Source organism: Vulpes lagopus, chromosome 5, assembly GCF_018345385.1.
Source record: "Vulpes lagopus strain Blue_001 chromosome 5, ASM1834538v1, whole genome shotgun sequence".
NCBI classification, from domain to species: domain Eukaryota; kingdom Metazoa; phylum Chordata; class Mammalia; order Carnivora; family Canidae; genus Vulpes; species Vulpes lagopus.
The window spans coordinates 45,178,656-45,194,210 of NC_054828.1; the positions used below are offsets into that span (position 1 = coordinate 45,178,656).

Sequence of the window (15,555 nt, forward strand, 5' to 3'; positions counted from 1 at the left end):
TTTATTTATTTTATTTAATTATGATAGTCACAGAGAGAGAGAGAGAGGCAGAGACATAGGCAGAGGGAGAGGGAGAAGCAGGCTCCATGCACCGGGAGCCCGATGTGGGATTCGATCCTGGGTCTCCAGGATCGCGCCCTGGCTAAAGGCAGGCGCCAAACCACTGCGCCACCCAGGGATCCCTCATTCATTCTTTATACTAGTTCTTTTCTCTCCCGTGTTTCCCTTTCTTCTGGATTCAGAGTTGGTCACCTAAGACCCGGCCCGGAGGATGCGGTTGCTAAGAGACAAGACGCCGGGAGGGTGGGGACGCTGCACTGCGACAAGCCAGGGAGGGAGAGCGAGAGGGGGAAGGGGAAGGCAAAGGCGAGGCGCGGCGGCCGCCAGCCTCCCTCGGCCGCTCGTCGGGCCACCCGCCCCAGCCCCCGCGGGAGCTCGCTGCTCATTGGCTCCGCCGCTGCGGCGCTGGCCTGTGATTGGCGGGACGGCGGCCGGCGCTGGCCTGTGATTGGCGGGGCGGCGGCCGGCGCTACCCTGCGCGCGGGAGGGGCGGCGCGTGCGGGCTCAGCGGCCGGGCTCGCGGGCCCCGTAGCGGGAGGCTTCATGGCGCGAGCGCGGGCGGTGCCGGCCGCTGCAGGTGACGGACGCGCAGCGAGGGCCACCGCGGCCCCGGGCAGGTGAGCGAGACGCCGAGGGGCCTCGGGAGCCGGCGGGGGGCGGGGGCAGGGGCGCGGCCGGGGGCGGCCCCGCTGGCCGTCAGCGGCTTCCCGCCGCGGCCTCCATCCCCGCCCGCCCGGCCCGGGGACCCGCCGGAGCCCGCCCGCCCACGCACGCCCCGCGAGCAGCCCCCGCCCCGCCCCGCCCCGCCGCCCGCGCACCTGCCGAGGGAGCCCCGGCCTCCGCCCGCACCTTCCCTCCGCCGCGCCGGCTGCCCAGCGCCTTTGTCCGCGCCCCGGGGCGGGGGAACCTGAGGACGCGCCCCGCAGGGAGCCTCTGCGCCGGGGGTGGCGGGCTTGGAGCCGTCGTCCCGGGCGTCACTTGTGGCTTTATTTTCTCCTTCCCGGTGGAAGCCAACTGCCTCGGCCCGGGTCTGCGGTCGGGGAGCCGGGGCACGAGGCTTCTCCCCCCGGAGCGGGATGACCCCCGGTCCTCCCACCCTGTGCTGTGCTGGAGGCCTCCGACCTGCCGCCGCCGCCGCCTGCCGGCCCCTTCGTTCCGCACCTTTCCTCTTACGAAGCAAAAAAGTCTCTGTCTACAAAAGCCTTTTCCTCTTTTTCTTTTTTTTTCTCAAGAGGAAAACTCACCCGTCAGTCGTGGACCTCCCTTTGGTCTTAATTAAACTGGTTTTACTAATGCATTTAAGTAAACCAAAGTTGTGGGAGTGGGGGAGTAGGACAGGAGGGGGTTTTTTTGTTCTGTTTTTTGGGGGTTTTTTTAGGGCAGGAGTTTCTTAAAAAGCTAGTGCATTAATTAGAATTTTTATATCTGGTAAATAACATGTTTCACCTTAACAACTTTGAAAATAGTTTATCAGTAATAGGACTAAGATTTAGTAGCAGTGTCATTTGAGCTTCCAATTTTTTTCTTAAGTGCCGCAGCTTTTGATAAGTCTGTACTTTTTTTTTCCCCCCCCGGAATGGAGTGCACTGTGACAAGCTATTCCAAGGGAATTTATAAGAATGCCACGTATATTATCTTTCTTCTTATTTTTTTTTTAATTTTTATTTATTTATTAGTCACACACACACACACACAGAGAGAGAGAGAGAGGCAGAGACACAGGCAGAGGGAGAAGCAGGCTCCATGCACCGGGAGCCCGATGTGGGATTCGATCCCAGGTCTCCAGGATCGCGCCCTGGGCCAAAGGCAGGCGCTAAACCACTGCGCCACCCAGGGATCCCTACCACGTATATTATCAATGAGTATCACATTTGAAATATACATAAAAATGTTTAAGTATTTGATACGGACAATATTTTGATTAGCTAATAGGTGCCAACACACTGCAGGCTACAATAAATATTTATGATTTAAATAAATTTTTAAAAGATTTTATTCATTTGAGAGAATGAGTGAGATAGCACGAGCAGGGGTGGTGGGTGGGGAGGTAGACCGAGGGGAGAGAGGAGCATCAGCCACTCAGGTGCCCCCAACAATAAATATTTTAGAAATTTTAAATTAATCTTTTTGGAAGTGAAGGTAAAAACAGCACCCAAGTCCTCGCCCTGAATTCTGTATTAGACTATTTTCTACTGAGGTCCAAACAAATTATAAGATATCCTATATCCTCTAACATACACCTCAAATTGTATAGTAGGAAAAGTGATGATGTGCTGGGCATCCAGGTGGAGAATAAAGCTCTGTCTGTAAAATCTATTTTCAACTGGGTTCAAGGAAGTGTTTCAGAATTACTAAACTACATTTTGTTAAACTAAAATTATTAAATTGACCCTTGAAAATGCAGGAGTTAAAAGGTACTGACCCCCCCCCCATAGTAAAAAATACTTGTATAACTTTTGACTCCCAAAAACTTAAGTACTAATATTTTACTATTTACCACAAACCGTACTGATAACAGTCTATTAACACATATTTTGTATATGTATCATATACTATATTCTTACATGCCAGAGAAAAGAAAATATTAAGAAAATCATAAGGAAAAGCAAATACATTTACAGTATTGTGTGGACAAAAAAGTCTGGGTATAAGTGGACCTGCACAGTTCAAACCTGTGTTGTTCAGGGGCCAGCTGTACTCAGTAACAACTATTGTGTGTTCTTTACTCCCCCATGGCTCCCCTCTGCTTTGGCTCTCAGCAAATGATGTTAAAGTTATCTGTTTGACTGCTAGTATCCCTCACCAGACCATAAATTCCTTGAGGACTGGGACCATGCCGTATTTATTTTTGTATCTCCAATTCTGGGCCAATAATTGGACTCACTAAATGTTTATTGAACTACATTGATTTGGGAAGCCATCTAGAGCCTTTTTTTTTTTTTTTTTTAAGATTTTATTTATTTGAGAGAGATAAAGAGAGCATAGGGGGGTGGGTGTGCCTTTGGCCCAGGGCGTGATCCTGGAGACCCGGGATCAAGTCCCATGTTGGACTCCCTGCATGGAGCCTGCTTCTCCCTCTGCCTGTCTCTCTCTCTCTCTTTCGTCTCTGTCTCTCATGAATAAATAAGTAAAATCTTAAAAAAAAAAAAAAAAAAAGAGAGGGAGAAGCAGACTCCTCGATGAGCAGGGAGCCCCGCGCAGGGCTTAATCTTAGGACCCCAGGATCATGACCTGAGCCAAAGGCAGATGCTTAACTGTCTGAGCCACCCAGAAACCCCTTATTTATATACTTTAGATAGAATGCATGCGGGGTGGGATTGGCCCAAATGGAAAGGGAGAAAAGCAGACTCCCCCCTGAGATCATGAGCTGAAATCAAGAGTCAGACCCAACTGACTGAGCCACTCAAGCACCCCTAGATCCTTTTTTTTTCTTGGTGATTCCATGGCCTGAACATCTTGGACACCCTTGGTAGCTGGATATGTTATTCTAGAGCTCCTGAATTGAACTGGAGGATGTGGTGGGTTGGGAGCCAGGTGACAATGCAAGGGAAGCCTCCACCATGCAGGAGTGAGGCACGTGTGTGCACGTGCGCACGCAGGCATGTGTAGGTGCTTTGGCTTTTTTTTTTTTTTTTTTTTTTTTTTGCTTTGGCTTTTTATATTTGAGAGGCAGGGTGTGTTTGGATGTGTTGTAAGGATGAAATCTTACCAGAACAATTGTCATGTTTTTTCTGAAGACAAGAAGAACACTCCAATAAAACTTACTTCAAACATACAGAAATAATAATTATAATTGGCGATAGAAGGCCCCACCATTTATAATAATCACATGGCACAATAACAATGATTATGCTTATCCTACAATGTCAGATTAACTTGTTTTTGTTTCATTTGATTACATTAGTATAAATTAAATATATTCAACCTTCATTGTAGCATGGACATTCACATAAGCATAAAACAAATATTGCTTAGGACTAGGATGAAATTTAATTCTTTTTAACCAGGTTTTTTTTTTTAACAGTTAAACTCTACCATCTATGAATTGCTAATCAGGGCATAAATCAGGCGCACTTAAGGATTTTTTTTAGAAAGACATTTTATTCCATTTTCCCCCCAGTGTTTTATTATGAAAAATTTTAAACATATAGCAAAGTTTAAAAAAATGTTATAATGAACCCCTGTATACCCACTTATATTTTACCATTAATATTTTATTATACTTTTTTTTTCAAGATTTTATTTATTCATAGAGACACAGCTAGAGAGAGAGAGGCAGAGACACAGGCAGAGGGAGAAGGAGGCACCATGCAGGGAGCCTGATGTGGGACTCCATCCCTGGTCTCCAGGATCATGCCCTGGGCTGCAGGCAGTGCTAAACCTCTGTGCCACCGGGGCTGGCCCCTTATACTTTTTTATCACATAATTTTTTCATCTTTCCATCCTATGTATCTATCCATCCACCAATCCATAATATTCAAATGATACAATATTTGAAGAAATTTGAGCTGTATATTGTTTATTTTAGGTCAGTTTTATTTTTCCTTTAGAGGTAGCATAAATTCTTAGGAATAAATTATAAATGATTTATAATCATCAGGAAAAACTTGGATTTCAGGTATAAATATGTCTGTCTATTTCTAGTTCCAAAAGATGAGTCGTGGATATTCAGAGAACAACAATTTCTTGAACAATAACAACCAAATGGTGTTGGACATGATTCTTTATCCATTAATTGGGATCCATCAGACCATCAACTGGGAAACTGTGGCAAGGCTTGTACCTGGATTAACACCCAAAGAGGTAAATAACCATCCCCCAGATTTCTCCTGGAAAAATCTGAAAATGATCAATTTAAAGAAACAGCTACTTATATGGAAATGGAAAATAAGTTATGAATAAAATAGCTAGCAGTGGATTGTTTCATTGTCCCAATAAAAAATTCAGTAGAGTTTTATTGTCAATAATTATGGATCCTGCAGAAAGTGATATGATAAGACAATTTGGAGCCAAGAGTGCTCATCATGTAAGATTTGGGCATCTCATCCTTACATAGTTATGGAAAATAAACGAATAAAATCAGGAAAACTTAAGATTCCCCAAATAATTGTTAGGCAGATTAAAATAGTTCAGTATATAAGATCATAAGTCTCAGTAGCAGGAGTTCAGTGTTAGGTATCATTGTGCCTCACCTCAGAAGAATATCATATAATTGTTTTGAATTAAAATCAGGAAATTGAAATACAAAAAATAAACAGCTACTAAGAAAGGAAAAAAAATTTGATTTTTATATATTCATATGCATAAATACTGAATGTGCAAATATGGTATGTTTTGTCTAGATACAAACTGCATAAATTATATATTAACCCACCTAGTATGTTTAAATTCAATTATTTATGTAACAACTGAAAATTCACTAATATGTAATTTTAATTAACAGAACTGATACTGTAAAATTATGGGTAGATGAAATTTTTGTTAATCAAATTATATTTTATTAAATCCCTAATGCTATACTTCTGAAACTTGAATAATGGACAGACCTTTTTAAAGGAAAAAACTTGAAAACTCCCAGTGTTGACTTAAATTATTTTTATTATAATGTAAATTAAATGTGCACTAACAATACTAGGTATAAACACACCCATACACCCTTAAACCAAATTTACATATTACAGACACAAATGAAAACTAAAACTAACAAAATTCAAACTAAAAATGTTTACCTAATGCTGTAAGTAATAGAGTTTTGCTGAAATTAAATTGGTGATTACAAAGGAAATATTGTATGGTCTATTATGGCACAAAAATTTTTGTATTCAGCCTGAATTGCCATGTGCCTTTCATAGACTTTGTTCTTTTTCCACTTTTCTCTCTTTAACCTACTAGGAGGCCTTATCATGATGTTACTTGCCTTCCCTTGACACCAATGCCTCTCTCCTCTACTGGTCCCTTCCCTATCTTTCTCTTTTTAAAAATTAGCCTTAGACAATTAAAATATTTCCTGGTACAATTTAATTGTAAACAGAAAAGCGGATAGGCACTGAAATACTCTGTCATCCTGATGAATCAGGTGATTTTTATTTTATGTTCAGAATCAAAACTTAAAATCTAAAAGTTCTTACAGGGAATTCTTTGATTTCTGGTAATTCATCTATAAAACCTAGTTTGAGAAACACTGACCTCAGAATTTTTGCTGTTAACAGAAACTAAAGTGAGTGAATCACCTCAGAGTTCTCTAGAAGTAGAAATAACATTATTGATTTTCCCCAGTATATTTTAAGCATGTTCACCCTTACCCTGGTCCATCATATACACTCAATAAATACTTGTGGAATTAGTGAATGAACCAGTTCCACCATCTTCTTTTGCAGCTGAGAAAACCAATACCCACAAAAAATTACTTGTCCTTGGTTATGTTATAGGCTTTATGAATTGATAAGGGAACTTATTTTTTTAGTATATATTATCACTCCCTAATTTATGCTTTTTCAAACCTTTTGGTTAAGTTTTGAAACTTGTTAGGTTTTAAAATGGGGCAAACCCATGAATTCAGCTACTGTTCTAACTTTTTATCACTAATAACGTCAAACATATAGAAAAGTTGAAAGAATAGTAGTACACCCCTGTATTCTTATATAGATGCTATATCTGCTTGATCTATGTAATTTTCTTTCTGTGATACTTAAAAGTGTCAGATACTGTGACACTTCACCCCATAGACTACAGCATACATCTCCTTAAATTAAGGACGTTATTTCATAAGCACAATACCATGGTTAAACCTAAAAAATTAACAATAACTATCATATCATCTAATATTCACTGTGTATTCAGATTTACCCAATTATTATTTTTTTTAACTAAAATACAACTAAATGCGAATAAGACTATATGTAAGTAGTGTTAAATTTTAAATAGTTTTTTTAAAGATTTTTTTATTTGAGAGAGAGAAAAGGCATGTGCATGTGCACACAGGAGGAGGCAGAGGGAAAGAATTCAAGCTGGGGCACCTGGGTGGCTCAGTGGGTTAAGCATCTGCCTTCAGCTCAGGTCATGATACCAGGGTCCTGGGTTGGAGCCCCACGTCAGGCTCTCTGCTCAGCGGGGAGTCTTTCTTCTTCTCCCTCTGCACCTTCCTCCTGCTCATGCTCTCTCTCTATCCTGCTTGCTTTCTCTCACAAATAAATAGAATCTTTTTTAAAAAAAAAGAAAGACTCTCAAGCAGATTCCCTGCTGAGAGTGAAGCCACTGAGATCTTGACTTGAGCTGAAATCAAGAGTCAGATGCTTAACCAACTGAGCCACCCAGGCATCCCTAAATTGTTTTTTATTACTAAACAAAACATGTCCTTAATGAACACACACACAAAGGAAATAAGTGAAAAATCAGAATAATATCTAAAGTAAGTTGTTAGCACCTTGTATATATCCTTCCAGATACTTTTCTATACATATAAGAATTCTTAAGATGGACATACAACAAATGTACTGTTTTGCTGCTTGCTTTTTCACATAGCATACTATAAACATCTTTATCAATTAATAGACTTCTGCAGGCTATGAGCTATTTCATAATTTATTAAAACCAGCCCCTTTTGTTGAATGTAGGCTATTATTTCCAACTTTTGGCTACTACAAATAACACTTGTAAAATATCTTATTATTCTTTCCTTAGAGGATAATACATTTTTAAGACTTTTGTTACATATTGTCCACTAAAAGGGCCATCAGTGTTATATTCCAGTCACCTTAGCTGAGTCTTGATCCCTGTACTTTTTATGTCACGTATTATTTATATATGTGTGTCTTTTCAAAATTCTTATTTATATATATTTTTAATAAGTGTTATTTCAGTTTTAATTTAATTTACTTAATTTACCTTAACTCCTAAAGAGGTTGAACATTTCCCAGAAAGAAGAAGGCTCCCCACTGAGATATAATGTATGAATCATCACATTTTTCTAATGATGTTATAACATTGGTTTTTCATTATTTGCCCAGACATTCATCAGCACTTTTTTTCAGGTGGGAACCAGTCGTGGGGCTTGATTCTAAGAACCTGGGATCATGACCTGAACTAAAGGTAGATGCTCAACTGCTGAGCCACTCAGGTGCCCCTAAAGTCTTCATTATTTAAATAAAGAAAATCTAGTGTCACAAATTAGATTCTTTTTGGTTTCTTTTTTTTTTTTTTTTTCTCTCTTTTTTTTTTCTCTCTTTTTTTTTATCTTTTTTTTATCTTTTTTTTTTTTTCTTTTTGGTTTCTAATGAAGGTTGATATTTGGTATGATTCCTGGTGGAAACTCAGTTAATGTAAAAATAAAAGCCAAGTGTTTAGCTAGATTATTACAATTGTCAACTGATAATAAATACAAACCACGGGGAAATATGGTTGTTAAGGTGCTTTTCATTTTCCTATCACAGCATAAACATATTGTGCCATTGGGTGAAAGCGTATTAAAAAAAGTTCTATGGGCTCCTGGGTGGCAGCATCTAACCCTTGGTTTTGGCTCATATCATGATCTCAGGGTCGTGAGATCTGGCTTTACAGGCCTGCTTAAGATTCTCTCTCTTTTCCCCTCCCTCTGCTCCTCATCTCCTCCACCCTCTGCACGTATGCATGCATGCTCTCTCTCAAAAAAAAAGTTTACTCTGAATTTTAAAGAAGAAAAAAGTGGGATCCCTGGGTGGCGCAGCGGTTTGGCGCCTGCCTTTGGCCCAGGGCGCGATCCTGGAGACCTGGGATCGAATCCCACATTGGGCTCCCGGTGCGTGGAGCCTGCTTCTCGCTCTGCCTGTGTCTCTGCCTCTCTCTCTCTCTCTCTCTCTCTCTCTCTCTCTGTGTGTGACTATCATAAATAAATAAAAAATAAAGAAGAAAAAAGTCAGAAGCTTTTGTATATTGAAGTGTGTGCTAATTTTCTAGGAATTACCCAGATTAGAATTCGCTTGTAAAACATGATTATAGAAAAATATCATCAAATAGAAGGCAAGAAAATAATCTTATTTTTTAACTAAGAGGAACCTGCATTTCCTTCCTTTTATGTCATTACAGTGTGCAAAAAGGTTTGATGAACTGAAGAGCAGTGGAAGTTCGCCTGTTGATAACCAGTATAGTCCTCTAATGGCTGCTGGAGAGAGTCCTGTGGAAACTTTAGCCACGTATATCAAATCCTCCCTTCTTGACGTGCAGGGAGACTTTCAGGAGACTCCAGTTGGTCAAGATGCAATTTCCAAAACAGGTCAGGTTTGAAAACAAAATGCAATACTTGTCCTTATGATAATTTTGCAAAATATGCATTTCAATCAACCTTTTTTTCTTTATTTAAATGCTAATGTAAACATTACTAGAAACTCTATTAGGATTTGTCTCTTCCTGAATTTTAGAAATGTGTCCTTGCTATATTTGAAAAATGTTGTAATGTTAATATGCAGGTCAAAACACGATCACTATAAAAAGCTTTTTACTATATCAAAATTTACTACTACAATCTGTTAGCCTAGTTATGTCATAAATTTCAAAAAGATTTGACCTATACTTTCTACTTAATTTTTTTTCCTGAGAAAATATTGCTTTCTCCTTGTGTTATCTACACTTTTATTGTAGTTAGCAGAGGCTTCAAATGACACAGTGGCAGGATAGAAAAGATGTGTTTTCTGCAGTTACATTGGAAATAATAACTGATTTTAGAAATTCTGAGTGTAGTGAATGATTTGAATCTCAGCAGCAGTAGTCAGAATACTGGTATAAGAATTTGCTTCAAGAACAGAGAACTATACTGTTGGCTTATGAACATTTGACCCCTGTCCATTCACACCATATCATTTCTTAAATCTTCAGTGTAATGTTAGCAATGTGTGATCCTTTTTTTTGTACTGTTTCTTACATATACCTTTAGAAATACCACCTAACAAAGTACCGTTTAACTAGCCTTGGAAACCATGCATTTACAGTATAACCATTCAGTAAGTAAAAACCCATTCTCAGCTAGACATGCTAACCTCCCCCTTTGTTTTTGTATGTGTTTGTTTCTGTATTTAAGGAAGACATAGTATAGCTTCCACAAGGAATTGTTCTTCAGAAAGTGAAAATTGTACTACTCGTAATGGTGGAGAAAAGACTGAAGAATCTGAAGGGTAGGAGGCTGGTTCTTTGCTAGATAAGACTTAATATGAATATCAACCTTAAATTATAAAATATATGATTGGTGATTGTATATATCAGTTACCATAATTTAGGAGTTTCACAATACACAATTGTTGAAATTGTTAGGATCAGGATAGTTTATATGTTGAACTATGCCAGTGCTTGATAGGTAAACATATGGCTTATTCACATTATAATTAAATTGGACTACAGTTTTCCATTTTAAAAATTCATTTTCATATTCGTAAATATTAGGAGTAACCTCTACGAATATGTAAGTTTGAAAAGCAAATTTTAAAACCTAAAGAAAAATATCTGCCATTTGTTCTCCAATTTTATTAAACTAGATGTATATTTTAGAGCCATTGAAATATAATTCTCATTATAGAAACACTTAAAAATTAGAATACGCCTTTCAGTATATTGCAAGTTTTGATTGTTTTATATTTTACATACAATATATTAGACATATTTCAAGTATTCACCTTGATGAGTTTTAACAAATGAGTTTACCATACCATGTAACCATCACTCAAATGAAGATACAGAGTATTTTCATATCTGAAAGTTCCTTTCTGTATTTTCAGATCTGATAGGTTTTTTGTAACAGTTTTATTCATATATAATTCACATATCATAAAATTTACCCTTTTGGAAAAGTTCTGGAGATGGATGGTAGTGATGATCATATAACAATGCAAATGTACTTAATGCCATTAAACTGTACACTTAAAAGGGCTAATATGACAGATTTTATGTTACGTGCATTTTACCACAATAAGAAGAATTACTCTTTTGAAGTATATAGTTCAATGATTTTTAATTTGTTCACATAGATTTTTAATGGATAGTTTTGTTTGTATAGCACAAAAATTTATCAGGTATTTTTTTTACTGGAATTATCTAGTATTTCATATTGTGGACCCAAAAGCCACAGAGCCATTATGCTTCATTATAACAGCCATTACCTATTTATATTTTGACTGTAATTTCTTTGGAAGAACAATTTATGAAGTTATTTAAATTCCTTTGACTTTGATAAGAATATTAGCTTATAATCCTTTTTCTGGTAGTCCAATTTTGTTTCAAATGTATTTTTTTTTGTATTAGAAAGTTATGGAATTCCATTAAACACATTAAATTCTTATTGTAGGAGAGTGTGTCTCTATTCTGTTTTGTAATGATGTGAAGGTAGTTGTGGATCACACTAATATTTCTTTTTGAGGTGGTATAATTTTCAAGGGAAAGTAAATGCAAGGAGCATATAATTTTTGAAGCAGTCTTTCAGATGCATTACCTGAACTTACTCTTAAATTGTTTTTCAAATATGTTAATATGCACATTGTAGTCTTGAGCCCTTTTAACTATATTTACTAATTTATATTTGATGAATGCCTAGAAACAAATTCTCTTGCTGTTAAAAATAACTAAGTAGCCATGCTAGTTTTTTGATTCTTTAATGAATAATTTCAACTGTTATTCCTAGTTATTAGTAATAAAATTTTAGTCTTTAGTCTTTACTCATCATACCCATAACCATGTAAAAGTGCCATTTTATGTTCTTCACAAGAATTAGAATGTGTTATTTAATTTTTTTGTGAATTGGTATTATTTTTTAAAATTTTGTTATTAAATAAAAATAAATAAATAAAATTTTGTTATTATTGAAAAATAAACTTTAAGCCATGTAAATTAGAGTCCTATAGTAAAATATTTTTGTTAAGCTCTTAAGTTATTGGGCTTAATAAGCTTAATAGCTTAAATAAAATTAGTCAAAACCTAAGATATAGATCAGATTAGCAAGACAGTGAAAAATTCTGGATGTCAAACCCTATAAAATTGACATATGGTCAAAACTTCCAAAAATCTTGTTCTCGTGCTTCCAATAAATGTTAGTATTCTTGGCTCCTCTTCTAAAACTCTAATAATTTCATTTCTGTGTAACATTTTTTATGAAGGCCAAACATGGTGATCCATGTATGCGATGAAGCAAAAAATTTGAAAGAAGATTTTATTTGCCCACGAGATCTTTTGATATCAGAAATGAAGTACTTTGCTGAATATTTATCTATGGATGCCCAGCGCTGGGAAGAGGTGGACATTTCAGTTCATTGTGACGTTCACATTTTCAACTGGTTGATAAAATATGTTAAAAGGAACACTAAGGAGAATAAAGATTGTGAGATGCCCACTTTAGGTAAAAGATAATCTATTGTTTATTTTGTAGTGAAATTTATGTGTCACCTGTTAGTTGCTTCAGGCCAAACATGCAATGTGGAAAATTATTTGGACATTAGTATCTGTGCTGAGATTAGTTACGACCTTTTAGGAAACTGATACCTCATCCTTTTTTAGTAGATTGTAGTGAATGTATGACAAGTGGACAGGTCTCTAGATCAGCAGTTCTCACTGTATAGTACAGGGACCTCTGGAATCCTGGAGATATTTTACAGGATTCACAAGGTCAAGACGGTTTGCATTATAATACTAAAGTGTTACTGTCTTTTTCTCTGTGTTGACACTTGTTCAGATGGTACAGAAGTAATGGAAGATAAAACATGGGAGCTTTAGCACACATCAGGGCAGGGCACCAAACTACTAGTAGTCACCCTATTCCTCAATACCATATGCTCATAGATTAAAAGGAAAAAAAAAAAACTAGAAGAAAAAATTCACTCTCACTTTAAGAATGTCCTTAAGAAAACAGTAAAAATTATTAATTTTATTAACTCTTGACCCCTGAGTATGCATCTTTTTCATGTTCTATGTGATGACATGGGAAGTGCACTTCTGCTGCACAGTGAAGCATGATGATTGTCTGGAGGAAAAGCACATGTGCAGTTGTTTGTGTTGCAAGCTAAACAAGCTGCTTTTTAAAAAGAGAAAGCCATTTTTACTTGAAAGAATGATAGGCAAATTATGGTTTTTCAGACTTAGGCATTTGGCAGATATTTTCTTGAAAATGAATTAAGATCTACTAAAGGGAAACAACTGACCATATCTATTGTCAGTAACAAAATTCAAGGTTTCACGTGAGAGTTAGAGTTGGGAAACCTTGTACCTGCTTCCACGTGCATGACAGCTTCTCCATATTTGAAGACTTTTCTGATGAGACTAGTGGTAATACTAAAATGTGACTTTTTAAATATATGTTGTACAATGAAACGTTTCAACATTTAGAAGGTCCACATAACTCAGTGAACCAATATTTTTCAAATGATCAGTGCATGTTGTTAAAATTATGGGTTAAAGATCCATTCAAAGTGCAAGATAAATCCTTTGACTTTAAGATAGCAGAACAGGAAAAGTTCGTTTGACTTTAGATCCTGTTACAACTAACCTTTAAAAGAAACTACCAATCATTAAGTTGGTAGTAACATAAGAGAAGACTACCCACACATTGAATGTAGAAACAGATACAGTATCTAGCTGCCTTCTATTAAGTCAGGCATTGAAGAAATTTGCAAGAAATATAAGTGTTCCTCTTCTTGTTAATTTGTATTTTGGAAAATATAATTTTGCACAAAATATGTTACTATGTAATGAGTTTATTATTCTTTTAAAAAGAATTGAGAAATATTTTTAAAATTTTCCCTGTTTTTATGGTCAGTACTGATAAAATAACCTATCTAAACAAAAAAGTGGTCTTAAGATCAAAAGTTTTAAGAACCAACATTCTAGATGAAAGGATGGTAATTTCTTAGTAATCTTTAGTTGGGTATAGACTTGTATAGGAAATCACAACTATGATTTAATAAAGTCTTTTGGTACACTAGAAAGCAGCACCAAAATATTTTTTAATCTTTTATTAGTAAATAAATCTATAGTGACAGTATAAAAATTTCCTGAAGAAATATATATTTCATTACATTATAGTGGACCAATTTAATGGAAAAAAGTTTCTAGTCGTTCTTAAATAAAATTACAAGATTGCTAAATAAAAATTTTCAGCCAGAGGCCGGAGATTCCAGATCACCCAGAAATGATATCTATATGTGAAATAAATCAAATTATATATAGAGAAAAAAATATTGTTTGATCCAGCATATTTATGCATGTAGTAAAGATAAAAGAAGTGGAGCAAAACCAATCATTCTGTAATCTTTGACCTTATAAATGGCTACAAACGTAAATTTTTTTTAAAAAAAATTTTTTTTGAGAGATACACAGAGAGAGGCAGAGATATAGGCAGAGGGAGAAGTAGGGAGCCTGATGCAGGACTCGATCCCAGGACCACGGGATAATGCCCTGAGCCAAAGGCAGATGCTTAACCACTGAGCCACCCAGGTGCCCCAAACATAAATTGTTATAAAAGCAATCTTTGGGGGCACCTGGGTGGCTCAGTCAGTTTAGCTTCCAACTCCTTATTTCAGCTCAGGTCATGATCTTGAGGTTATGAGATTGAATTCCCACATTAGGCTCCACACTCAGGAGTCTGCTTGAGAGTCACTCTCCATGTCCCTTTGCCCCTCCCTCTACTTGTGTGTGTGCATGCATGCACGTTCTCTCTAAATAAATAAGATCTTTTTAAAAATAAATAAATAAATAAAAACAGTCTTTATTCTAACCAGGAAAACCACCAAAATGCTTAATTAAATCTCTAATAATGCAGATGATGAGTCTTAGCTGGAATGGGCTATATTACACTTCCCTGAGGGATTTTTCACTAGTTCCCTCCTCCCTTCACCATTGCTATTTAACCTAGAAATACTACTTAAATAAAGATTAGGATTACTTATTTTGATCAATGTCTGCATAGTCCTTTATTTAGAAGAATTGTCTTAGTACTATAATGCTAAAAATCACAGCTTTTTTTTTTTTTTTTCTTAAACATATCTCACAGGAGATGACTTAGGTTTACCAAAATAATAGTGTCAGTTGAAAAAAAAAAAAAAAAGAAAAAAAAATTAAAAAAAAAAAAAAAATAGTGTCAGTTGGCATTTCCCTTTCCCTGGTTATGCCTCTCAAGGCTCACTTCAGCCTGCCTTTAGGAAGTAACTTTAGTACCTCAACCATAGTAAATTTTATATTATCTTTCAGAATTTTTTAATTAAATATTTGTTCATAACAAGCATTTTACTGCTTTTGAGATAATTTCACTACTAACAAGTGCTTTCATTAATCATTTAAAGGAGTTTCTCGCTATGATTTTTTTTATGTAATGAATTATAGTCTCACTTTTAATTATCTTTTTTTGTGATTTAGGTAAGGAGAAAAGTTTGCATGTGTCATATCTTTTACTGGAGTCTTTTACTTGATATAAATCTAATACCAGCGCAGATTTACTATGTGCTTTTCCTATACCTATATCTAAAAGCTGGAGTCTTTTACTTGGTATAAAAC

General features: G+C 36.8%; 1 protein-coding gene across 5 annotated transcripts in view; it reads left to right on the top strand.

Annotated features, from left to right (window-relative positions):
• The first annotated feature begins 534 nt into the window (after positions 1-534).
• The window catches only part of SANBR (SANT and BTB domain regulator of CSR), a 56,640-nt gene continuing 41,619 nt past the window's right edge, over positions 535-15,555 (top strand). For 2 of the 5 annotated variants that reach the window (XM_041757574.1, XM_041757577.1), the window contains exons 1-5: positions 535-677; positions 4,705-4,863; positions 9,121-9,307; positions 10,109-10,202; positions 12,171-12,409. In XM_041757574.1, the coding sequence (XP_041613508.1) occupies positions 4,714-4,863; positions 9,121-9,307; positions 10,109-10,202; positions 12,171-12,409 (670 nt within the window). In that variant the 5' untranslated portion in view covers positions 535-677; positions 4,705-4,713. Of the gene's footprint in view, positions 678-4,704; positions 4,864-8,090; positions 8,177-9,120; positions 9,308-10,108; positions 10,203-12,170; positions 12,410-15,555 lie in introns of those variants that run through there. The other 3 variants (XM_041757576.1, XM_041757575.1, XM_041757578.1) reach the window with 3 other exon arrangements.